The sequence below is a fragment of the Erythrolamprus reginae genome, chromosome 1 (assembly GCF_031021105.1).
Source record: "Erythrolamprus reginae isolate rEryReg1 chromosome 1, rEryReg1.hap1, whole genome shotgun sequence".
In the NCBI taxonomy this organism is placed as follows: Eukaryota; Metazoa; Chordata; class Lepidosauria; order Squamata; family Dipsadidae; genus Erythrolamprus; species Erythrolamprus reginae.
Genome location: NC_091950.1, coordinates 371,847,066 through 371,873,579, shown reverse-complemented (window position 1 = coordinate 371,873,579; position 26,514 = coordinate 371,847,066). Strand labels below are relative to the sequence as shown.

General features: G+C 39.2%; 1 protein-coding gene across 5 annotated transcripts in view; it reads right to left on the bottom strand.

Annotated features, from left to right (window-relative positions):
• The window catches only part of PRKCE (protein kinase C epsilon), a 404,880-nt gene that overhangs the window by 26,467 nt on the left and 351,899 nt on the right, over positions 1-26,514 (bottom strand). For all 5 annotated transcript variants that reach the window (XM_070734568.1, XM_070734569.1, XM_070734570.1 and 2 more), the window contains 3 exons: positions 22,915-23,069; positions 6,834-6,972; positions 6,405-6,593 (listed from right to left, as the gene is read on the bottom strand). In XM_070734568.1, the coding sequence (XP_070590669.1) occupies positions 6,405-6,593; positions 6,834-6,972; positions 22,915-23,069 (483 nt within the window). The remainder of the gene's footprint in view (positions 1-6,404; positions 6,594-6,833; positions 6,973-22,914; positions 23,070-26,514) is intronic.

The following is a 26,514-nucleotide window of genomic DNA, read 5'->3' as shown; positions in this document are numbered from 1 at the left end:
GTGAACCATTCTCTAGCTCAGCTCCAACATTCATGTGTGTGCTGGCCAGTTGATTTTTGGTTTGCACAGAGGCTCGGGGAGGTGTTTTTGGCTTCCAGAGATCCTCCGGAGGGATGGGGGAAGGCATTTTTACCCTCCCTGGCTCCAGGGAAGCCTTTGGAGCCTGGGGAGGGTGAAACACGAGCCTATTGGGCCCACTAGAAGTTCGGAAACAGTCCATTTCCGGTCTCCAGAGGGCCTCCGGGGGGGGGACTGTTTTCCCCCTCTCCAGGCCTGTTTTTCCCCTCTCCAGGCATTGAATTATGGGTGTGGGCACTCACACACATGCATGTTCTTTCGGTACCCGAGAAAAAAAGGTTCACCATCACTGGTGTAGGGTTTCCTGACTAAGCAGGGAGTTGGACTAGAAGACCTTCTCTTCAAACTTTGTTGTTCTGTTCTGTTCTGTTCTCTTCTAAACTCTGGGAAAAGCAGAAACATGTTGCAAATTATTCTATTTGCATTAATCTTTCTGATGCCTTTCCTAACTCAGTAGAGTTTTGAACTGTCTGTTACTATTCTATGGTAACTGCAGCAGTATTTTATTGATCGGTGGCAGCCCATTTCAAAACATTATATGGTAATAAACCACTGTGACACTTAAATCAGATTAATATGTTCTTAAATCAATGTTATGTTTCACTGCTTTTTTTGCATTCATTTTTATTTATAAGGGGTAAAATGTTAATATATAAATCAGTCAGAAAAAAAGAATGCATTTGGCTAATATAATAGTTTAGACTATGATCCAAATGCTCTGCAATTTTCGAAAACAAGAATTGACAGATTCACTAAATATTTCAAAGCTGAATGTCACCATTTTACTACTTTTTATTTATGGGCACATAATGAGTGTATTGTTTTATAACTGAGAATGCCAACAATTGACAGATATATAGCAAAAGAATAGATAAAGGTAGAATAGGCCAATCCAAATAAAACAAGCAACTTCTTATATTTTCTTTTTAGATGGTGAAATCCAACCTGAGCTACTCACAAGAGAGCATACTACAGTATGTCATCTAAAACTGGGGCAGAGATAAAGTATATCTGAGTGTAAAGATGAAATTGATGGTTCAAGAAGACAGGTATGAAGACTCAAAACCAGAAACCACAGTAGAACCAAAAAACATTAACAGGTGTTGTTGAGGAGGATACACAGGTCATTTTTAAAGTTAACACAAATACTTTTTAATCAGCACAAAATGTGCTGGACTTAAACAGGATTGAAATGAAAAACCTGCGGTTAATAACATCAGCAGAAGAGAAGAGGATTGAAAAGCAGAATGCTTAGAAGAATGAACCCTAACTACAAGCTTGGTTAGCATTCATCATCCCCTTAAAAGAAACAAAAGATCACAGCATGGTCAGGACACTGAAATGATTATTTTTAAATGTATGATATGGCTGATAGAACATACTCCACGGTCTGCATTGTCTGCCAATTGGTTTCCAGACTCAAATTAAAAGTGTTGGTTATGACCTATAAAGCCCTGCATGGCATCGGTCCAGAATACCTACGGAACCACCTTCTGCCGCATGAATCCCAGTGACTGGTCAGATCCCACAGAGTCAGCCTTCTCCAGGTCCCATAAACTAGACAATGTCATTTGGCAGGACCTAGGGGAAGAGCCTTCTCTGTGGCGGCCCCGGCCCTCTGGAATCAGCTCCTCTCGGAGATTCGTATACTGTTCCCCAACTCCTCGCCTTCCACAAGAGTCTTAAGACTCATTTATGCCGCATGGCTTGGGGCCATTAGAGTCTTGCCCCCTGGCCAATGAATGTGTTGAGAAAAAGTTGATTAAATGAAATGATTAGTTTTATGGTTTTGGGGTTTTTAGATCTTTATTTTATTTTTATTTTTTTTACTATTTCAAACATAATTAGACAAAAGAAAAGAAAGAATGGGGAGTAAGAAAAAAAGGGAAAACCATGGCAAAAGAAAAGAAAGAGAAATGAGAAAGAGGGACAGAGAGACAAAAAGAGGGAAAAGAAAATAGAAGGAAAGAAAAATAAAGAAAAGAGACTAGAGAAAGAAAGGAAAATGGTTACATAGTACTATGTAACCAAGATCTTAAATTTAATTAATTGCATTAAAATGTTTCATATTGTTTTATTATATATTGTAAGCCGCCCCGAGTCCTTCGAGAGAGGTGGCATAAAAGTCAAATAAATAAATAAATAAATAAATAAATAAATAAATAAATAAATAAATGAATGAATGAATGAATACATACATACATACATACATACATACATACATACATACATACATACTATGCTTACATCTAGTACTTCTTATAGGAACAGAAATCAAGCAAAATTCACATGACAGGGGAATTTAAAGTGCTGAAGAATGGAAGAAATACGTATTCAGAGTTTTATTCTTAATGCATTGTGCTTTTTAAACATTAAAATGTCAAACAGATCCATCCACTAACCATACTGAATATTAAAGAGGTAACTGAAATCCTGTTTATTTCCATGTGATCTGGCAAATAATTATTTACAGATTAAAAATACCTTCTAGAAAAAGATGTTACATCTAAAATACTCCCTGCACAAGAGCAGCACCTCTCTGCTATTCATTATATCAAATACAGTTTTTTTTTCATATTATTGTATTAGTGCCATATTATTGTAGTGCCATATTATTGTAGCAGTGCCATTTTTAAAGCATCATCATATGAAAAAAATATGAAGATGCTTTAAAAATGGCACTAAAGTTAAAATTCCTTAAAGCAATGGTCTTTGTTCAAGCTTTACTCAAGCTAGAGAAAAGTTGGGTTGTTGAATGAATAAGAAAGAGATACTATGCTTTGCAGAATCATGTTCAAAGAGTGCTCTGTCCTACTGAAAATTACCCGCCAATCAACACATTATATTCTGGACAAGACTGAAAGAATCCAGAAAGCACCTACACTTAATATAGACAAGTCAAACTGCCAGCCCATGGGCCGAATATGTCATGCGTAGGCTATGTCTACTCCGGTTCCACAAAGGCAAAGAAGTCACCATACGTCATGATTCAGCCTGTGACGTGATCGAGTTTGATACCTGTAATGTACATCAGAGGTCTCCAACCTTGGCAACTTTATGACTTGTGGACTTCCACTCCCAGAATTCCTCAGCCAGCACTTGTGGAAGTCCACGAGTCGTAAAGTTGCCAAAGTTGAAGATCCCTGACATAGAGCATATTGTTGAGGGACCTAGAACACGCTTTAAAGAATTACATAAGGCTTAGGAAGGTCAATTTATGATTTAAAGCAGTGTTTCCCAACCTTGACAACTTGAAGATATCTGGACTTCAACTCCCAGAATTCCCCAGAATTCAATGATAAGAACAAAAATCTCAAAAACATTTTTCATTATCACAATCATTGCCAACTCATTTTATACACCACAAGTATATGAACTTTTTGGGAGGGGAGGACTGGACTTTTAATTTTTATTTTAAAGATGAAAGGTGCTAAAGTTATTGATGCAACAACACTGCTGGATGAAATTCCCAGTCTTTCTTCCCACTTCTGAAAGGTTTTTTTGTTCCCTCCTACTCTCTAAATAAGCTAAACCAATCCAGGCTTTAATATTCTTTTAAAAAAGAAAACCTTCCTTCCAGTACTTGATGGGAAATTACACTAATGTTTGGTTGTTTGCCAGCAAATTTCAGTGGTACAATCTTAGTGGTCTTTGAATGCTATAAGAAAGGTGATAGGGCAGCTTATGCGTCTCATTTGCCAAGACCTCTCATAAAACTTGTAATACAGATTTCCTTTAATCAGAAAAGAAGACAATTGAACCTACATTTTTTTGGAATGCAAAGTATATTTTCTACTGCCAAACTAAGACTCCTTTATTTCTCATTTTGTCTTATTTTCAAGAGAACTAATATTACATTTTTTAAAAGTAAAAGGGGTTTTGAATTCCACAAAGTCATAACATGTGTAAATATTCTGAAAATTCAGAGCGGTGTCTTTCACCAAATCTCAGAAATTAATAGGATCTCCATTGTCCCAGCACTGAGGATCAATTCAGAGAAATTAAACCCCAGATTTCCCACTGTTGCTTCTGCCACTCTCCCCAAGTTTCAAAGTATCTTCAGTATTTTGGAGTCTGGATATTTTTTGTTTGGAAACTGCAAATAAACTGCAACATAATAGTGCAATAAAATAAATAAAGCTGAGTAGAAACCAAAAATCATTCAGCCAAAGCTACTCAAAGTACTTTTAAAAATCTTAACAGGACTCTAATTTAAAGTGCCTGAAGAACAAAGCCCTCATCTAACAGTACAATGTAAGGAAACAAAGCGTTCCAAAGCTAATCCCTTGTTAATATTCGCCAGTCAAGTACATAGACGCCCCTTCATTTCCTCTGTTTTTCCTGCTTTTCGGTTAAATTCATATTGCTAAAGAACAAAGATGAACAACCGAAGTTTCAAACATTAATGTAAGCCTAAAACTCACCCCAGAGAAGTTTTTATTTTGTTGTTGTAAGATGCAGTTTGCATGCTGAGGGAGAAACCCCCCATATTATTTATTTTCAGAATAAGATATTCAATAACAAGCTGTATGTTTTAAAATGACTGTATGGATAAGCCTTCTTATCACTTCCATAAGTGTTTACAGAGGAGATCTTCCTCGATCAATAGGTCTCTATGCCATTGAGGATCCCAATTTCCCATAGTCTTACCTATCCCAGAGACCTCCTATAGTTAGCAAAGGTTCAACCTTCTAGGAATTCACTATCTGCATATGGAGGACAGTATGAGGAGGGTGAAATTAGCACGCTCATCTCTTTCTCCGCAATGCATTAGTGAAATTCACAAGAAGGGCTCATTTCAAAATGTAAGCAACTATGAGGGCTGATCTTACCTATGATGCAATTAAGGAAACTAAAGCTATTTCAAATTCTATTCCACATATTCTTCACCTCCCAATAGGTTCCTCCGAGAACCTATTGAGAGAACCTATCCTCCACGCATGCATAAGTGCACCAGCGTGCCTTCCGTCCCCTGTCCTAATGTCTCTCTTATATTTCTACCAGCTCCATGTATATAAACTCTATTATTCCCAATGATTATTTCTTCCATATTATTCCTAACGTCTTCCTTCTATTCTTCTATTGATGTATTTTACTATGATTATATCCTCTGAAACTTACATTATGTATTGACAAAATAAATAAACTAAATCAATAAAAGATTCTCTAGGCTGACTCTATACCATGGGCATAGTTTTATTGGAATTTACTAGGGAAACCAGCTAGTTTGCATGAAATATCTCTATGACAATGCTTGCATTGTTTGAGTTTTGCTGGGTTCTAAATAGGAACTTTCCTGGTTCAAGTAGAAATATCAAGTTTGCAGCAAGGTTTTAGATTTTCCAGACTACACTTTTTAAAACTGGTTTTTATTATTTTTTAAATAATAAAACATAACTGGACATGGAGTGTCAGGGTGTAAACATTCAAAGCCTAAACTCTCAGGAAAGTGATATGGTTACTTCCCATCCTCAGTCTGAGTTTCTATTCCACATAAAACCTTTTTAGCTGCTTTAGAGAGATTTGCCCCTAATAATTTATCTTTCCTAAACAGTTCTCACTATCTTGCTAATTTTTCCTCCTTGTGCACAATCAGAGTTATTTTGGCAGTGTAAGGAACAGCATGAGGATAGTTAAATGTATATACAGTACATGGCTGTTGCAATATTTTGTTTTGAGAAAAGTACAATGTTACCTATTTCAGGAAATTTACTGGGAATTAACTTTTGGCTAGGAACTGATCCATTGCAGAACCAACTCATCTTAAAATAAAGATATGAAATGTATTGAAGTTAACTTCACCCTTATTTTGCCAGAATTTTTCATTTTTCAAGGTGAAGAATGGTCTTTGAATGCTAACCAATAAATTCTAATTGACATTTGCGGTAGCGGTGTCAGAAATACAAGATTATCTTGCAGAGAAATCAGTTGACTTTTAAGTCAGCATGGTGACGGATCAGGATGTCATTTTGTTAAGTATCTTTTGGATTTGGGCCCATCTGTGTGGGATTTGCATCCTCAGTTGCATAATTCTGTCTTCATTTTAGCCAATCATACAATCTGAGTATTCAGCTTGACAAGGCACTTCAGTTTGCTTGAGTTTTTGGTTCTTCCTGAAACATGATTCTCAAGTGCAGGCATGTATACAGATATACAGATGCAAAGAACACAAACATTTTGTCTCTTTCCCACAAGAAGTTTAATTCATCCCAGACCCCTGTAAATTGACAATGGCACTCTGAACTGTAGTTGAACTCCCAGTGGTGGCTGTTTCTCAAGTGTTCTAGGAAAACCTAAATTTAAAAAGAAAAAATAGATAATCTTACAGCTTTCAAAATGCTGACAGCTTCTTTGCTAAGCCATACTGGATATAGCACATCATCATGTAGGATAGACTCAAAGAGGTCATCTTCATTATCAGCTTCAAAGGGAGGTTGTCCAGCCATCATTTCATACATGAGAACCCCCAGTGCCCACCAGTCTACGGAAGGACCATATTCTAATTCCTGGAGGATCTGTTAGTAGAAATCAAGAAAAGGAAAGAGAGAAATCAGTGGATAAAAAAGCACAATGTTTAACAATTTATAACCCCTGCTATTTGAAAAAGAGAGAAAAAAGCATAGAAGAGCAATGAAGATGCATTTCACCCCTGCATAGAACAAATTTGGTTTCAGATTTTCATGGAAGGAATAAGTAAAAGTATCAAAAGCATCATAAAAGTAGAGCTCTATACACTTCAATGCATACTATTATACCTCTGGAGCTATGTAGTCTGGTGTTCCACAAAAGGTAGTAGTTGTTACTCCATTTAAGATCCCTTCCTTGCACATTCCAAAGTCAGCCAGTTTGCAATGACCTTCTGCATCCAAAAGAATATTGTCCAGTTTCAGGTCCCTTAAATAAGAAACAATCAGGAAGTTCTTAGCAATAAATAACATGAACGTATTCAAGGTGAACATAAACAGGTACACTTTCCATATTCCAATAGAGAAATACAAGCATTAAATAAAGCATGCGGGATACTCTCAAACTACTCTCCTACTTCATAGAATTTTAAGATATCCTCCCAAGGAAAAGGGTGATTTCCCCCACACCTATTCTATAAGCGAAGTGTATTTATCACTAATGCAGATCACATATATATTTGCTATTATCATCTATACCATGTCTGTGGCTTTATGCAATGAACAATTGCACATCCTATGAAAGCTATTGCTAAGGGAAATATAGTTTCATTATTATTTAAAGCTTTTCTTCTTGGGTGAGGAAATCAACAATTGATGTCCTGGGAAAGTTGGAATCAAATAATAGAACTGCCTATGAAAAAAAAAGGAACCTACTTACCACTATTGTAATCCCATAATGTGCACACACAAACACTCATAACCCAGACACGTTACACTAATTTCATCAGAATATTGAGGATTTTTTAAACACTTTGGAGTCAGAATTGTATGCTCAAAGGACCATCCAGATATTCTAACTACAAAAATATAGCACACTTTTATCAAATTGTGTGTTTCAGGGAGACCCTAAGAAAATAGATGCTAATATAGTTGCTACATGGTATAGATTTCTGTAAATTTGAAATACTGTAATACTTTCTATTTATGTACAGTTCTTTGCATAATTTAAATGAAATACAGCAGATATCAAATTATGAATAACCTTTCAGTCCTTTGTAAGATCTCCAAACATTTCCTGTAGCACAATAAGAATTTTTCTATTCTTGTCTAACATTGTTTCTCCCCTTTTCCTTGCAAAATTCTTCTAGCTCAGAAATATTCTTCAGTCTCCTTGTCTCCATTACATATTTGAGGTCTCAGTGACATTGAAAACGGGGGCTGTGAAGGCCATTCCAAACCTTTTATTCTTGCAACTATTTTAAGGATGAAATAGTTTTCAATTTTAATTGTTTCACGGGATTAACTTCAAGGATAAGATGATATCCTTCCCTTCCCTCACACAATATTTTCTGTGCCACTGGCTGCCATGACACCACAAAATACAATAGAAACATCTTCATGCTTAACAATTAGCAAGGTACTCTTTTTTTAAAAAAACCACCTTTTCCCCTCTCAACGTATCTTGTGTAGTTGTGATCAAACAGTTCAAATTTTGTTTCACCTGTCCAAAACACCTTGTCCAAAATGTTACAGTTTCATCAATTTTAATTTTTATATCATTTCCCTTAATTTGGTTGCTGTATACCAGGAGTGTCAAACTTGATTTCATTAAGGGCTGCATTAGGGCTGTGGATGATCTTAGAGGGCCACGGTGGGCATGGCCAGGATGGGGGGGCCAGCTCGATGTCGCATGTGTTGGGGGCACTTGCGGTGGCCTGAGTGCTTTTCCAGAGAAAACGGGCTCCCGAGCTCTATTTTTGGCGGCAACAACCTTCTGCAGCCCTCTGCCAACAAAAACGGAGCACGTGAAGGCCGCCCACAGCCCTGCTGAGCTCTGTTTTTGCTGGCAAAGGCACCGGGGGCGCCAATCCTTCACTGTCTCCAGGGCTGCCCTACGGGATGCATCTAATCATCCCATGGACCAGATTTGGCCTCCAGGTCTTGAGTTTGACACACCTGCTGTATACTGATGACAAATCTGTATCCACAAAAACACATAAAGCTGAGAAGGAAGTAAAAGCTTTTTCAAACATTTCTAATTTGGAAATCAAAAGAGACAGGATTAAATAAGCAAAAGTAAATTCTGCTCAGTGAATAATTTCAAATGATAATAAACAATAGTGAAAATACCAAACATTTATTGGATCTTTTGAAATTTTTTTGAAGTGGTTGAGGCAACTTCTATGTAGGTGCTATAATGTTTTTATTTTTCTTCTTTCTGTCTTTAAGAGGATATATTCTCTAATATATGCTTAACCTTCTACTCCATTGAAACTTAGTGGATTTAAATAAGGATAAGATGAATTTATCCAATAATAATTTTATCTTTGAAAGGCATCTTGCCAATTTATTTGCTAAAAAGATACCTGCCCATAAGTTGTGTTGCTGTAATTACGAAGCAAATAAAAGAAAAGAAATGAATAGAGGCAGTGAGGTGTAAGTTAATTTATTACAAGGAAAACAGAAAAAACCTTAATCCTTTACAGTAAAACATCTTATTTTTTTATTTGAAAAATAGCACATGATATGGAACAATGAGATAGAATGCTTAAAAAGTAAGAATAGACAGGTCTTTGGAGACCATATTTATTTGTAGACATTTCTGCTGAGTTTACAGTCAATCCAGTTGTAAAGTTTAATTTAATTTATCAGGCATACCACTGCTGGTTCAATGCTTATTCAGGTATTTTCAGATAAATGCCAATTGAATGTATCTTGTAAATAAAACAAATACAAGTGTTGAAAAAGAACATAACTATTAACTGGGTTTCATGAGCAATATTATCTCAGGTCACACTTTCTAGCTTGCCAATCTCTAGGAGGATACTTTAAGGTCAATGTGGCTGGGGATGACATGAATTGAAACCCGCCAACACATTTTGAAAACATCAAGTTAGTGAAAGTGGCCTTACATAAACTAGAGCAGGGGTCCTCAAACTTAGCAATTTTAAGTATTTATGTCCACAAGTCTTAAAGTTGCAGAGTTTGAAGACCTCTGAACTAGAGTATCCAGGAATTTTGAACTAGACTAATTTACTCTAATTTTACTGAAAAAATACTGGAAACAAAGCATAACAATTTTCCCTAGTTTCATGCTGATATTCTGTTACATGGAAGCACCTATATAGTAGTGGTCAATGTGTCAAATGGAATCTACAGTGGAACCCCGACATAAGAGCTGCTCTACTTAAGAGCAACTCGAGATAAGAGCTGGGAGGGGAGAGATATTTTTGTTCTACTTACAAGCCCAAATTCGAGATACAAGCGCCAAGGAGCTGTCTCCTGAAGCCAAACGCTAACTTCCGCGTTCGGCTTCAGGAGACAGCTGCGAAGCGGCGCACGTGTTTTAAAAGGTTGCAGCCGGCCTGGGGGGCTCGGGGGGGTGCTTGCAGCTTTCTTTCTTGCTCTTTTTCTTTCTCTCTTTTACCTTCCCTTCCTCTATTTCTTCTTTTCTTTCTCCTTCCCACCTTCTTCCCTCCCTCCCTCCTTTCACTCATTCCTCTCTTACTCTCCCCTTTCATAAGTTTCCTTGCTTCCTTCCTCTGTTCCTGTCCCTTCCCCCTTTCTTTCTTTCTTTCTTTCTTTCTTTCTTGCTTTCTTTCTTGCTCTTTTTCTTTCTCTCTTTTACCTTCCCTTCCTCTATTTCTTCTTTTCTTTCTCCTTCCCACCTTCTTCCCTCCCTCCCTCCCTTCACTCATTCCTCTCTTACTCTCCCCTTTCATAAGTTTCCTTGCTTCCTTCCTCTGTTCCTGTCCCTTCCCTCTTTCCTTCCTTCCTTCCCACCCTCCGTCCATTCATTCACCCATTCCTCTCTTGATCGCTTAAAGCCGGTCCCTGGTGCAAAAAGGGTTGGGGACCTCTGTCCTACAGGATTGGGTGGCAGAGAAGTTGAACATATGTAAATTTAAAAGTTTAAGAAAGTTTACAAGTTAAGTGAAAGAAACTTCATTATTCATTTATATGTACATGTACATTTCTTCATTAAAAACATGTCTTTCTGCATAATTTAGACTAACTTTGTGAGTTTTTTGAGGGCTGGAACCAATTAAAATTATTTACATTAATTCCTATGGGGAAAAGTCGTTCGAGATAAGAGCTGCTCGACTTAAGAGCCCAGGTCCGGAACGAATTAAACTCGTATCTCGAGGTACCACTGTATTCAATTTTAGCTTCTGAAACAGCATTTGGGGAAAATGCAGCAAAATATTATTTGGTTTCTTTTCAGAAGGATGAACCATAGGATATTATTGGTTAAGGAGTAAGAAATTTAACCAAACTTAACAGAATTACATGCTCCTTGTCTAGTTCCCAGCACAGATCCATCAAGTGACTAAGGCTGTCTCCTTCATATAACTGTATGCAAATCAAGACTGAAATGAATGGTGATTCATCTTGTTTAATGATCCTTTATCAAGAATAGGCTTCTTGATAAAGATCTTATCAGAGATCTTCAGAAAAAAAAAGTTTTTAAAAAAATAGACAAACAGACAAATAAATATATAATAAAATGAATCACTTCTAAGTTAAGGGAGAACCTTGACTCATTACTAAAACAGAAGCTGCATTGGATGGATCTTGTTGGTATGTCTCGGTATAGCTAGGCTATGAGACCTTTGACATACACTGAGCAGAGAATTTTAACAGAGTGTGGATGTGTGGTAAAGCCAAAGAAAAAGACACAGACTTAGTTATGATTAATAAGTACTATTTACATATATACAAAATAGAAACAATCCATAACAAGCACTAAACCATCCAATATAATAAGCACTAAGCAAATACACTCCCCCCTCAAGGCAAAGCAAAAATGAATGAGCGATAAAGCATCATTGAGGGAAGGAGTACTGGTGCCCTCTTATGGCGAACCAGCCCAAAATATTTAAAGTGATAGTACAAGAGACTACAATAGGTAGTTTACAATGGCAAACCCTAACAACCATGTACCTTGTACTAACAGATCTTGACTTTGAAAGCACCCCTTTCTTCATGTGGAGATGTGAAAGCATTCCTGACCTCCTTTTGTTAAATGAATTTAACTGAGTTTGTATTACAAAATTTAAAAACATTTCTAATAAAAAATGCCAATTCTTAAATAAAATTACACATAGATGTCAATCTGAAAATTCATGAAAGAGAAGGTGTTTAGAATATATTTAGGCCACGAGGAGAAGGGCGGCCTATAAATCAAATCAAATCAAATCAAATAAATAAAATAAATTTTTTTTGCATGTGATAGATACCCAAGTGCCCTATTTTCCTAGGAAAACACAGTAAGAAACCAGAAATTTTGTTATAGTGAAACACTACAGCCGTGGTGGGTTGCTTCCGGTTCGGCCTGGTTTTAAGAACCAGTAGCGCTGGCGGTGGATGCTCCGCCAACCCACCCAGGACGTTTCTACACATGCACAGAAGCCTTTTACGCATGTATGCGTGAGTGTGCATACAAATTGGTAGTAAAGGATTTTAGAACCCACTACTGCATCACAGGTTGTCTTTTACTTATAACAGATTGTTTTGTGACTGTTGAAAGTTGCAAAAAAGTTTTTCACATTCCGTGATCATGTGACATCCCATGATCATATGATCAAAATTCAGATGCTTGACAAGTGGTGGTTCATACTTATGACCATTGGACTGTTCCAGGGACCTGTGATCACATTTTTACAACCTTCCAACAAGCCAAGTCAATGGAGAAGCCAGATTCATTTAACAACCATGTTACTATCTTATCAACTGCAGTGATTCACTTTAAAAATGTGGCAAGAAAAGTTGTAAAATGGGACCTAAGCACTATAAAAATGTTTCACTTACCACCACAACTGTTGGGCTCAGTTGTGATCATAAGTCAAGGAGTACCCTTATTATATTATTATTCTTATTATTCTTATTATTCTTTCTTTCCTGTGGTATTTGGAATTTGGTAAAAACCCAAACTCACAAAGTAGTGATGGATTAAGTTACCAAAAGTATATTATTCCCACCATACTACTCCAGGCTAAAAAAGGAACAAAAATCTCTCAGCTGTGCTCTCCAGAGTATCCACAAAAGGAAGAAACAATTAGTTCAATAGCATTTCCTCCCCCCAACAAATTTCTGCTACTGAAGGAGGGGCTTACAAGAGATTATTGCAATGAAAAGCTTTCCATGGGTAAATGGAAGTGACTGTTATGTAAGAACTGTTATTTGTATTATTTATAGAAGAGCGTATCAACCATGTTGTACCTAAAGAACTGTTGACATAAGTACTACTGGGATGAAGCTTTTAATTTCCAGTAGTAAAGTTCAGGCTCCTCTGCTTTGTCTATGTGCACATAGAAAAAGAAGAGAAATCTGTGTTTTAAGAAGCACATTATTAGTGTTTATTAAAGTTTCTAGTGTTGCCAATAAGGCTCCTTGCTTTTCTGTTTGATAGATCTCTACTTTATAAAAATATTTTTCATACAGAAGTATTTGGGGGCAAATGACTAAATGCGTGTGTCACTCAGAGAGAACTGCTTCAATTCCTTCTGATAAATTCTTTGCTTGATTTTTACATGGAAAGGAAATGCTTGCTTTGGGTCTTTGAGAAATATTAAAATGTTTTTAATATTTAATATTTAGTAATTTAATTTTGACAGGAATTAAAGTTGCAGAGGAGCAGAAGGCCGCTATTGAAGCATCCTGCTGTTCCATAACACCTCAGCAATGCCACAGGCACACCGCATTGAGACAGTAATTGCTGCAAAAGGGGCCCAAACCAAGTACAGTGATACCTTGTCATATGAACTTAATTGGTTCCGGGATGAGGTTCGTAAGGTGAAAAGTTTGTAAGATGAAACATTGTTTCCCATAGGAATCAATGTAAAAGCAAATAATCAATGTAAAAGCAGATAATGCGTGCAAACCCATTAGGAAAATCCAAACTTTAAGGCTTAAAAAAAAGTGGCGGGCAAACAAACTGAAGACTAATGGAGTGGAGACGGAGAGTGAGGAGAAGCGAGAAATGGAGGTCCTAACGAAGGCTAATGCTGCCCCAAATCTCTCCCAAAATCGCCCCTCCAAAACCTTCCTATGTTGCCCCAAATTGCTCCAAAAATCACCCCTCCAAAAGCTTTCTACATTGCCCCAAATCACTCCAAAAATTGCACCTCCGAAAGCTTCCTACATTGCCCCAAATTGCTCCAAAAATCACCCCTCCAAAACCTTCCTACTTTGCCCTAAATTGCTCCAAAAATCGCCCCTGCAAAACCTTCCTATGTTGCCCCAAATTGCTCCTAAAATTGCCCCTCCAGCCGCTTCCTATGCCACCCAAATTGAGGTCCTAATGAAGGCAAATGGAGTGAAGAAAGGCAGCAAGGAGAAACGAGGCATTTTGAAAGGAGAGATGATTTTGGAAGACTTTGGAGGCAATTTGGGGTGGCATAGAAAGCTTTTGGGGGAGCAATTTTGGAGGCAATTTGGGGTGGCATAGGGAATAATTTGGGGCAGTGTAGGAAGCTTTTTGGAGAATGATTTTGGAGGCAATTTGGGGTGGCATAGGGAGCATCTGGAGGGGTAGTTTTGGGGAGCAGAGGAAGCGGAGGGCTAGAGGAGAATGTGGCAGGTAAATGGGGCAGCTCCAGCATTCCCCGCTTCAGGTGCAAGCAAAAGGAGGCAGGGAATTCCAGCGGGGGCAGCAAGCAAATGGGAAATCCCAGCGGTGACAGTCACAAGGCAAGGGAATCCTTGCGGCAGTAAGAGAGCACACACGCAGTAAGAGAGACCATGCACCCAGGCTCGGGTTCGTAAGGTGAAAATGGTTCTTAAGAAGAGGCAAACAAATCTTAAACACAGGGTTCCTATCTTGAAAGGTCCATATGAAGAGGCATTTGTAAGATGAGGTATCACTGTACTGAGTACGTATGCATGCTTATACTTTTCAGAGGTCCAATATTGTTCTATTTTATTGTTTTATTGGTCGCATGTAATATTCTAATTTTCTGAGATGGTGGATTGGATTTTTTTAATGAGCTGTACCCCATAATCATCACAATTATGACAAATTACGGTTTGAACTATCTTGCCTTGAACTATATTACATTTCACCTTTTAAGTTGCATTGAAATAAACAAACTTTTGCACGATATTCTGATTTTTTGGAACCGGAACCCTAGAAACCTGAAGACCAGCTGACCGGTGCACTTGCGTAAGCTGGCTAACTGGTCTTCAGGTTCCTGGTGCTCCGGCACACATGAAGATCAGCTGTGCGCTGGAAACCAGAAAAGCAACTGTTGATTGCACATGTGCCCACAGAGAGGGCTGTTTACCACCTCTGGCAGATGTGCCATAGGTTTGACATCATGGGTTTATTCTAACAGAATGATTCGTTCTACAATGAGACATTGCTCAGGATGACTCAATCTTCTAATGGTCAGGGAGGGCCAGCAAGATCATATATAATGCTACTATTATGGCTTTCTGATAGATAAAGTCACTTAGATCAGCTCTGGCTTGTATTCTAACTGGGTAGTTCAGGTAAGGTGCTTAGGGACTGGTCTTGTTATATGATCTAAGTATGATTTGATAACTATTAATAAAATGGCCCAGATTCTCTATGCTCTCAGTTTGGCCACCTTTTCATTGGACCTGGCCACCTCCTGACTACTAAGGCAGTCAGGGAGTTGCTATGTTGGATCAATACTATAATCTTTGAGAGACAGGATGATACCTTCTCCCTTGAATGAGAATGTATTGTAGCCTCTCTTGGACCCAATGTTCTTAGTTAACTATAATCACATCTCCAACCTTCCCATTTTAGGAAAGGTTATCAAGAAGGCAATCTGTCTGTAGTTGGTGAAAACTCTGGAAGAAGTGGATTATCTACACCAGTGTTTCCTTTGGACTTCAACTCCCAGAATTCCCCAGCCAGCGAATGCTGGCTGGTGAATTCTGGGAGTTGAAGTCCAGATATCTTCAAGTTGCCAAGGTTGGGAAACAGTGATCTACACCCCTTAAGAATACTTACTAGATTGCCTTCATTTTTGTCAGGAAAAGGCACTTCAAATTTTTGCACAAACCCACTCTCTATTGTGATTCCCTTTGGGTCCTTGTGAGGGAAAAAAAGAACAGTTCTAGGTTGTTCTGATCCAGAGGTCTTCAAACTTGGCAACTTTAAGACTGGCTGGAAAATTTGGGGAGTTAAAAGTCCACAAGTTTGAAGACCCCTGTTCTGATGTCGCTTATTTTTCGGCCTGAACTATTAGTAGTGTTTTGTTTTGGTTTCTTAAGAAAGAGAAAAAATTTAAAACCCTCTTCTCTGTCACAGCTATGATGAGCATGTTTATTCCAAAGGGAAGATCTCACAACTAGGTCTCTATTCACCTAATCACTACTAATGGGTTACCAATAATGTGTCTGGATTTCAAGCCAAAAATGTATTTAACAGTATAAGATTAAAATAGTTCCAAAGCATCTGGAAGAAATGGGCATATCAAAGTAAATATTTAAATTTGTAATGATAAAAAATATCAGTGTAGAAATACTATTGCAGCTTAAAATTTTGAAAGGCAATGGCTATAGTAGAGAAATGCAATAGCTTCTTCTTGTCTATGGATACCAAACTACTCCATAAACTGTCTTCATTATTCTCCAGAGAAGCCTTAAAGGGAAGTTCTGTGTATATAGAAAAAAATAAGACATATGTGCGTCTGTCCCTTTCTGTATATAAAAGCGTATATTTTTGAGCTCATCCAGGGAATACAAGCTCATTTTTAGTTTCTCGTTAAGTAAATATAACAACCAAATAAACTAAAATAATTGACGTTTAAACAGAAGATAAATACTGCTTCCCAACTTCCTCTTGGTAGAATTAGTGTTATCAGGCAGAAAGCACTGGTCCCCTTCCTACAAACTCTACAGGAAAAAGACTGCCCTCTCAGGAATGTAAACTTGGCATGCTTCTCGGTTGCCTTCTTTGGTTTCTCCTTTCCCCTTTTAACAAAAGGCCCACCCTATTCTTCCCATGTTAATGTCAAGGCTCTGTTTACATGATGATCTGTTTACATGATGCAGATGAATATCAAGGAAGGGAGAGCTCTTACAATGGCACAAATGCCATCTCCAGTAGGGGAAGATAATTTGGAAGGGGCCAAATTTTAGGAACTTAGAAGAATTTTCTTCAAGCGTCACGCCAACCAGAAAGTCACTTGGTGTGATAAGGCCTTGTTTTGTTGACCCTGACCTCCAAATATGTGCGCTTCAACTTACAGTGGTACCTCTACTTACGAACTTAATTCGTTCCATGACTAGGTTCTTAAGTAGAAAAGTTTGTAAGAAGAAGCAATTTTTCCCATAGGAGTCAATGTAAAAGCAAATAATCTGTGCAACTGGGGAAACCACAGGGAGGGTGGAGGCACAGTTTCCTCCCAGGAGATTCCTAGAGAGGCCCCACGGTGGCTTCTCCCTGCCTTTTCCAGCCCTGTTTCCTCCCAGGAGATTCCTAGAGAGGCCCCACAGAGGCTTCTCCCTGCCTTTTCCGGCCCTGTTTCCTCCCAGGAGATTCCTAGAGAGGCCCCGCGGAGGTTTCTCCCTGCCTTTTCCGGCCCTGTTTCCTCCCAGGAGATTCCTAGAGAGGCCCCACAGAGGCTTCTCCCTGCCTTTGCCATCCCTGTTTCCTCCCAGGAGATTCCTAGAAAGGCCCCACAGAGGCTTCTCCCCACCTTTTTCGGTTACAGTTTTGGTGGCTCAGGTTTGTAAGTGGAAAATGATTCTTGAGAAGAGGCAAAAAAATCTTGAACACCTGGTTCTCATCTAGAAAAGTTTGTAAGTAGAGGCGTTCTTAGGTAGAGGTATCACTGTATTTTCTTTCTTCTGTTGAAGAACTACAGTTGGCATCAATAGATGACAGGCTCTACATTCATGGAAAATCCTCAAGGTTTATGTTTTCTTGTTTACCTATCTTCAAGAACTGGGCTACGGTGAGTGCAACTTGAAAAAGAGTTGCCATTTGTATATCCTACAATATGCCAGGTATCACTTCATCCATTTTTTTCTGTGTGTACTGCCAGCTATATTTCAGGAATAACAGTAACACAAAAAAATTTGTGTGGGGGAGAAAGGGCCTGATTTGCTGTAGTTTTTGTTCTTTCAAAATAAATAAATAAATAAATCGTATCTTCTGATGTGCTTGAAATCCAAGGAAATTAAAAGACGGTTTCCTTCTTTGCAATCTGTTATGGGCCAGGGGTGAAATACTCCTAGTTCACTCGTGCCTGTCAGTTGTCAGAGAACTGGTTGCAAAGAGAGCACAAGGCTCCGCCCACCTGGCGGGATGCCACCATTTGGGTTCTTTTACCCTCTGTGAATGCGCAAAGAATTCTGTGCTAAAAGAACCCAAATGGAAGCATCCAGATGGGTGGGTGGAGCCTCACGCTCCCTTCACGACTGGTTCTCCAACAACTGACAGGCATGGGAGCATTTCACCCATGTTATGGGCCCTTCTCACAGTCATCCACCTCCTATTTGAATTATTGTAATGCATTCTACATTGGGCTGCCCTCGAGGAATATCTAAAAGCTTCACTTGGCTCAAAATGCACATGGTTTTGTGCAAGTCGAAAGAGTGTGTCATCTCTTTTGCAGGAGTTGCACTTGTTGCTGATTTGCTTCCAGGTGGTGGCTATCGCCTTTAAAGTGCTACATGGCTTGAGGTCTGGTTACTTGCCAAGCCACCTCTCCCCAATTATATCTACTGGTAAATCCTCATTTTAATGGACCTCATTCAGCTTAAACATATATTCTTCCTTCTGTAAAGTACATGTAAAATCAGTTATAAAATTGTTATAAAAGGGTAATACAACACTGGTCCCTTTTTCTTGGGACTTCCCCTGGTTTTTCATCATATAAAGGAAAAGGCACAAAGACACAAATCATTCTTGGTTTCTTTCCATCGGAGAAGAAAATGTTCATGGAAATTTCCATATTGTATGACACTGATCTTTACTCTCAGCAGGAGAATGCAATCTTTGGCACACCAGATGTCACTGAACTACAACTACCAGTAACAGCAGAGCTCAGCAATCTCTGCATTTACACAGGCAATGCAGAGAAGAGGAACTTAGTTTGGCAGCTGTCTATTTGCTACTTAAAATCCCTTTTAATTCTAGAGATGGGAATTTTGAAAGATAGGAGAAGATCCTATTGGTTAAAAACAGCCATCTTCTTTCTATACAATAGCACTGAATAAAAAATAGGTCACCACATTGTGACACATTCAAGGCTATTTTTTTAAAAAGATTTGATGTATAATAATGTATTTGTGTTGAATGCACAACACAAAAGATATAGGCAGTAGCAGCACCCCCACTTGCTCTTTAACTGATTGGTTCCATGTCTCTGGGATTCCATGACTTCATCCCCGTTCTATTTATTTTCAACTCCGCTATGTTGTCTGTCACACTGCTAAGAAACTAATTTGTGCTTTGAAATACTGTGGTTCTGCAGGCATAGCAGTTGTCTCCATTTGAGGAAATCTTGGTTTTATATCACCTCCTAGTTCTTTGGCTACCACCATTGTAGCAAACCTTTCAAAGGGAATGGTGGCTTGGCAGTTTTTCAGACCTGCCTCCTCATATGATCTATTAAGACTTTTTTGTGATCATACATATGAACACACAAGAAGGGAATGTGTGTGCTTCAGGTGCAGGCAATTTATTGTACTCCCGTTTTATATGATGTGAGTTAAGGGGGATTGTTGCTATAAGATTTTTGGCAATTTGAGAGAAAATAAGTATTTTTGCTTTTTGTTACAGCATATCTGAATATGTGGCGTAAACATAAATATTATCTTCAAGTTGCTTTAGAGAGATTGGGAATTGGAAGTATCAACAGCATAGAAATCAAAATGTCCAAAGTAAGTAGAGAATCAAAACATTTCTAGACATTTCTGTGGTGATTCAGCCTGAGGCTCCTCAGGGACCGGCTGGAGCTCTGCCGGATCCATGCCCAGAGGAGGAGGACAGTGACCAGGAGGGGGAGGACCAGGCAGACGGGGGAGAGGAACGTCAGGAACAGGAGGAGGGAGAACAGCCTGAGACCCCCCGGGGGGGGGGCTCTCCCCAGCTAGTAGCGTGGATTCATTAGATGAAGACGCACAGGCTATAATAGACATGAGGCAGAGACGTGCAGCTCAAAGAAGGGGCCAATTAGAAAGGTATTTCCATCCCTGAATTGGCAACAGCTGGGTTTGGGTGTGGTTCTCCTCAGCAGGGTTGAAAAGGCAGGCCCGCCCTTACAGTCTTGTGGAGAGTTATCAACTGGGAGTGCTGTGACCTTGCTTCGATTCTTGGCGTCTCTGATCTTGGCTTGTGGCCTAGAAGGCTGAAAGACTTGGGGGAGGCGTGGGTTTTATTATATCCAGTGTTGTTTTTGCCAGCAAGAATCCTGTTTTATTGCCTGGCCTTTGTGAAACCTCTGTGAAGCTTCATTGTGTTCCTGTCTGTAAGAACAGTTTTTGTTACCTGTGTTTGCTTTCCAGTATATAAACTGCCTTTGCTTTTTACCACTGTGTCTGGCTACTCTTTTTGGTTGGTGTTGGCATCTGGGGGGACCCAGACAGTACACATTTCTATGTACCAGAGTAAAAAAAAAATTCTGAAAAGAACTGAGGAATGAAGAGGGAGAATGCAACGCTGTTTTAACACCTTTATTAATTTTTTTCTTTTCCTATCTTTTTCTTTCTCTGGAATATAGTGTGCATTATGTGCGACTTGTTTTGCTCTTAAAATATTGCAGTGAGTTTTAAGTTGCTCATCTCTCTTTCAGAGGAATAAATGTCTATGCCACTGAATTCCAAGTACACTGAGGTTTAGGCTGACTATTGCAATGAGCCCTACATGGGGCTACCCTGGAAGAGCTTTCACAGACTTTAGTGGTACAAAATGCAGTGGCATGTGCAATAACGTGTGTACCAAGGTACACCCATATCGCTCCAACCTTACGTGAACTGCATTGGTTACCAGTTGGTTCCGGATGCAATTCAAGGTGTTGGTTATCACCTTTAAAACTCTAAATAGCTCAGGACCAGACTATTTACAAGACTGTATCCTGTGTCATAAGAACCCACAGGGTTGGCTTTCTCCAGGTCCCATCCGCCAAACAATGTCGGTTGGTGGGGTCGCAGGGAAAAGCCTTTTCTGTGGCGGCTTTGAACCTTTGGAATCAACTGCCTCCAGAGATCCATACTATTTCCACCCTACTGGTCTTCCAGAAAGCTGTTAAGACCTGGCTTTTCCGGCAGGCCTGGAATTAGGAGTGACTGTGTATATGTATGGCTTGTTAGGTTTTTATGTATTTATACCATTGGTTCTTTATTATTGTTATATTTCTTGTTGTTTTAGTTCTTGTGATTATTGTTAGCTGCCCTTAGTCCTGTTAGAGTGGGCAGCATATAAATATAAACGATAGATAGATAGATAGATAGATAGATAGATAGATAGATAGATAGATGGGTGGGTGGGTGGGTGGGTGGGTGGGTGGGTGGGTGGGTGGGTGATTGGATATGATATGATATGATAGGATAGGATAGGATAGGACAGGACAGAACAGAACAGAACAGAACAGAACAGAACAGAATTCTTTATTGTGAGCACGAATCCCAGCCTCCTGCTGCACGAATCCCAGCGACCGGTTAGGTCCCACAGAGTTGGCCTTCTCCGGGTCGCGTCGACTAAACAATGTCATTTGGCGGGACCCAGGAAAAGAGCCTTCTCTGTGGTGGCCCTGACCCTCTGGAACCAGCTCCCCCCGGAGATTAGAACTGCCCCCACCCTCCTTGCCTTTCGTAAAGTTCTTAAGACCCATCTCTGCCATCAGGCATGGGGGAACTGACACATCTCCCCCGGGCCTATACAGTTTATACATGGAATGTTTGTGTGTGTGTTTGCTTTTAATAATGGGGTTTTTAGTGTTTTTTTAAATTATTAGATTTGTTTTTACATTGTTCTTGCTATTGTTGTGAGCCGCCCCGAGTCTACGGAGAGGGGCGGCATACAAATCTAATAAATAAATAAATAAATAAATAAAGTGTGATTGGACACACAAGGAATTTGTCTTGGTGCATATGCTCATAGATAGATACATAGATAGATAGATAGATAGATAGATAGATAGATGGATGGATGGATGGATGGATGGATGGATGGATGGATGGATGGATGGATGGATGGATAGATAGATAGATAGATAGATATAGATAGATAGAAAGAAAAACAACTAATTCTTAATCCCTTTTCCCCTCCAATACATATTCCTATGTGCTTCCAACCGTGTATTATTTTTCTGCTTCATTTTTACTGGATGTTGGCAATGATATATCTGCAGCAACCTCCCCTGTGAATAGTGCTTTGTGACTGCCCTCTTCAAGTACTTCATGAAAGAGAAGTGATCCCGCAGCCAACTTCCCTTACTGCCGTTTCTTCTGTATGTGCCTGCCAAATTTTATCTGAAGTCATGAAAAACTGCCAGTTTCTTTTCTTTGTTTTTGCTTTAAGGAGACAAGAAGGAGAGGAAGAGTGAAACGACAAGATAAAGGCCTTAACAACGTAGAGAGATAGTAGGTGAAAATGTATCAAGGAGTTCCTTGTGGCTAATAATAAATATTTATCTCTAAGTGTATTCTTCATGGCATAACGAAAAGTTAGCAATTCAGGTTTTGTTATTGTTCAGCCAGATGCCAATCAGGGCCTGCAGGGAACAAATTCAAGTTCTCTCCAAAGAGGTTCTTCCTGTTAGCAGCTGAGCCTTCACCCTCACCATCAAGACTTCATGTACAAAGCCTCATCAAATGATTATCCCATCTCAGACTGGAGACAATTAGGACAAACAAACCCAGGAAGTGGCAGGGAGTTCCGAAATGAAAGGAAACCCATGGCAGGGGAAGAAAACTGAAGCGATTGCCCTGATCCGCAACCAAAGTCAACGATGGGTCACAGCGTGCCAAGTTTTTAAAATAAGCGTTGCTTGTTTTATAATACAAAACTGGCACCCACAGCTGGCAGGGCCTGCAGAGACGATTCAAATGCTAACATTCAGAATGATAAACAGTCTTCTCCCCACCTCAGAAAGAGTAAGGAAAAAAAAGTTCTGTGTTAGCACGCAGAAACTAACAGCCAATGCGGTTGCTAAGAAACCCTGGACTTTAGCCAATACCAATGAAATGAACAGCTTTAATAATTCCCCTTTTTCCCCCAAAGTACCTGTAGATGACGCCATGTTGATGTAGAAACATGAGTGCCGATGTGACTTCTGCTGCATAGAAGCGGGAGCGAGGCTCGTCAAATTTGCGTGAACGTTGAATCTGAAACATTAGGTCTCCTCCATTGACATATTCCATGACGAAAAATAGGCGGTCCTAAAATTCACAAAAAATAGAGCCATTTCGGGTTTCACAAAGATGCTACTGTACATTCATGGCACATCAGGAAATTAGATCTCTATCCAAAAATGGAAGGAACAGCCAACTACAGCTATCTGAACAAGAGGAGCAAATGCTTTCAAATTAAACTATGGGTACTTCAGCTAATGCTGAATATGGCTAAAAAAAAATTATAGATTTGTTTTTCAAATGAATACTTTTATTTTTTTAAGGAAAATATAATAGATGCATGAGGATCTTTTGCTTAAGTGCAGCATTTCCTTCCATCACAACGATTTATGTGATATTCTATATCACATTTCACCTCATTTTATTTTATTTTACTATTCTAGTTTTTAGCATTAGGAAATAACTCAAAGCCTCATTTTGGCTGCACCAATAACATTTTGAATGGGAAGAAAATACAAAAGAAAAGAAAAAAAAACAGCTCTTAGACAATTCTGGGTCAATGGATGGCATTGAATATTATAAAGTCACAGTCTGTCATTTGACAAAGATATTTCCCCGGTTCTCTAAAGCAGGGATGGGTAAGTGATAACTTTTGTGGCTTTTGGACCACAGGTTATCAGCTTAAACTAGAACTAATCAAACTTAATTATGGTTGAGTTGAGTTGTCCATCTGTGATAAATTAATCACTGCTAGTTCTGTATTATTCAGAGGTCAATAGGAGATAATAGAAGAACTGGAAAAGGACAGAAAGGGGAATTGTTAACAAGAAGAATAAAGAAAGTTTCCTATATTTTACAAAGACAAATGAGTTATATTTGATTCAGAAAACTGTTTGAGACAATGCATTCACACATTACAATTTTATGTATATAAACACAAATATTCTTTTGAATTTTGGGGGGGGGGGAAATAACAAATTTGAATAGAGTAGATTTTAGGAATGGAGAATATGGGCCCCAAAGATGTTGCTAAACCACAGCTGTCAGCAATCCTAATTAAGGTATCCAATGTCTGGAGATACTAGTTCAGGAACATCTAAAGGATATTGATTCCTTATTCTATATTAGATCTAATGCTAAAAAAACACCAATTCTCTGCTATATCATGACAGAAATTTTCACCAACTGATATCTCTACAGCTGCAGTTTTTCCACTTAATTTAGTTCAGTTAACTAGTTTTCACAGACATTTTCAGTTCACAGACATTTGATTGAATAATAACATTACCATTATTTTAAAAGTTTGTTTTGTTTTGATTTGTTATAATACTTCTTCCAAGTTCTATCAAGAAGCATTCAGTGTTCTGTAGGGTTGTCTCTGGTTGGTGACATGCAAATTGCTTAATATGCCCTGTTTATGCAACACAATGATAATACAAGTCAGCCCTGGGCTAAAACAGAACCAATAGAGACCGGATTGTGATAAGGATAGTGAGTTTGATGCTGGTCAACTCAAGACCAATACATTTGGCAAGAGGAAAGACCTAGCTTAAGTCAGTTATGAAGGCGCTCAACATCTCTTCAAAATCAAAACACTGAAGAGCCATAGGGATAACTATATGGCGAAATAGTCTCAGGGTTTTAGACCCTCAATCTTGCAGGGTTTTTACTTCAATTCAATTCAATTTATTAGATTTGTATGCTGCCCCTCTCCGTAGACTTGGGGTAGCTCACAACAATAATAACACAATATAAAACAAATCTAATAATTAAAAGTCGTTTTAAGAAACCCTTATTAAAAAGAAAACATACACACATGGTTTATACCATGTATAAACTGTATAGGCCCGGGGGAGATGTCTCAGTTCCCCCATGCCTGGCAGCTGAGGTGGGTTTTAAGAAGTTTATGAAAGACAAGGAGGGTGGGGGCAATTCTAATCTCTGGGGGGAGCTGGTTCCAGAGGGCCGGGGCTGCCACAGAGAAGGCTCTTTGCCTGGGTCCTGCCAGATGACATTGTTTAGTCGATGGAACCCGGAGAAAGCCAACTCTGTGGGACCTAACCGGTCACTGGGATTCGTGCGGCAGAAGGCGGTCTCGGAGATATTCTGGCCCGATGCCATGAAGGGCTTTATAGGTCATGACCAACACTTTGAATTGTGACTGGAAACTGATCGGCAACCAATGCAGACTGCGGAGTGTTGGTGTTACATGGGCATACCTAGGGAAGCCCATGATTGCTCTCGCAGCTGCATTCTGCACGATCTGAAATTTCCGAACACTCTTCAAAGGTAGCCCTATGTAGAGAGCGTTACAGTAGTCGAACCTTGAGGTGATGAGGGCATGAGTGACTGTGAGCAGTGACTCCCGGTCCAAATAGTTGTTGTGAGCCGCCCCGAGTCTACAGAGAGGGGCGGCGTACAAATCTAATAAATGAATGAATGAATGAATGAATGAATGAATGAATGAATGAATGAATGAATAAATCCGCAACTGGTGCACGCGGCGAACCTGGGCAAACGCCCCCCTCGCCACAGCTGAAAGATGGTTTTCTAATGTTAGCTGTGGATCAAGGAGGACGCCCAAGTTGCAAACCCTCTCTGAGGGAGTCAATAATCCCCCCCCCAGGGTGATGGACGGACAGATGGGATTGTCCTTGGGAGGCAAAACCCACAGCCACTCCGTCTTAGGGTTGAGTTTGAGTCTGTTGACTTCCGTATGTAAGATAGAATTATTCTGTTTTTCACATGTTGTTTCCCCTGCCAGTTTTTACCAGATCAATGCTTTCAGATGATTGGTTAAAGTTTAAAGAAATCAGCTAAATATCCTTTCAGGGTAAACAAAGTCTTAATTAGGAATATATCATAGCTTTTGCACCCAGTGAATTGGATGTGTTGCAATATCAGGGGAGATTACTGAGCAGGATGGCTGGAGTAGGGAAACAAAGAAATGTCTGTGTACAGTTCATTCTTAATCATCAAGTCATTTTGCAATGAGATTTCTTCTCTAAAATTTGGCTGACTTGCCCTTCCTCTACCCAATTTTAAATTTTTCTTCTCAAAGGGTCCCTTCCCTTCATACTCTTTTATATTCATTTTCTAGTTTCCAATTATTCTAAGCAAAAATTTACTTTTTAAATTTATCAAAAGCAAATTGGTGATTCTAAGCTCCTTTTGCCTGCTTTACTTTCTAATGCCTTATGCCACACATCAGATTTGAATAACGTATGACCCTCATGTTGAATGCAGTCAACTTGACATTGAGTAAGATTTTCTTTCCTTCTATCTGCTGGGAACTGCCAAAATGATAACTGAAAGGCTGTTGTCCTTATGACAACCTCAGGTAGGTTTTTCTAATTGCAGTTACATTCTACTTTACCATTCTTAAAGTCAGAGGCAGTATTCCGCAGGTTCTGATCAGTTCTGGAGAACTGGTAGCAGACAGTTTGAGTAGTTCAGAAAACCAGTAAATACCAACTCTGACTGGCCTCGTCCACATCAATTCTCTGCCTCCCGAGTCCCAGCTGACTGGGAA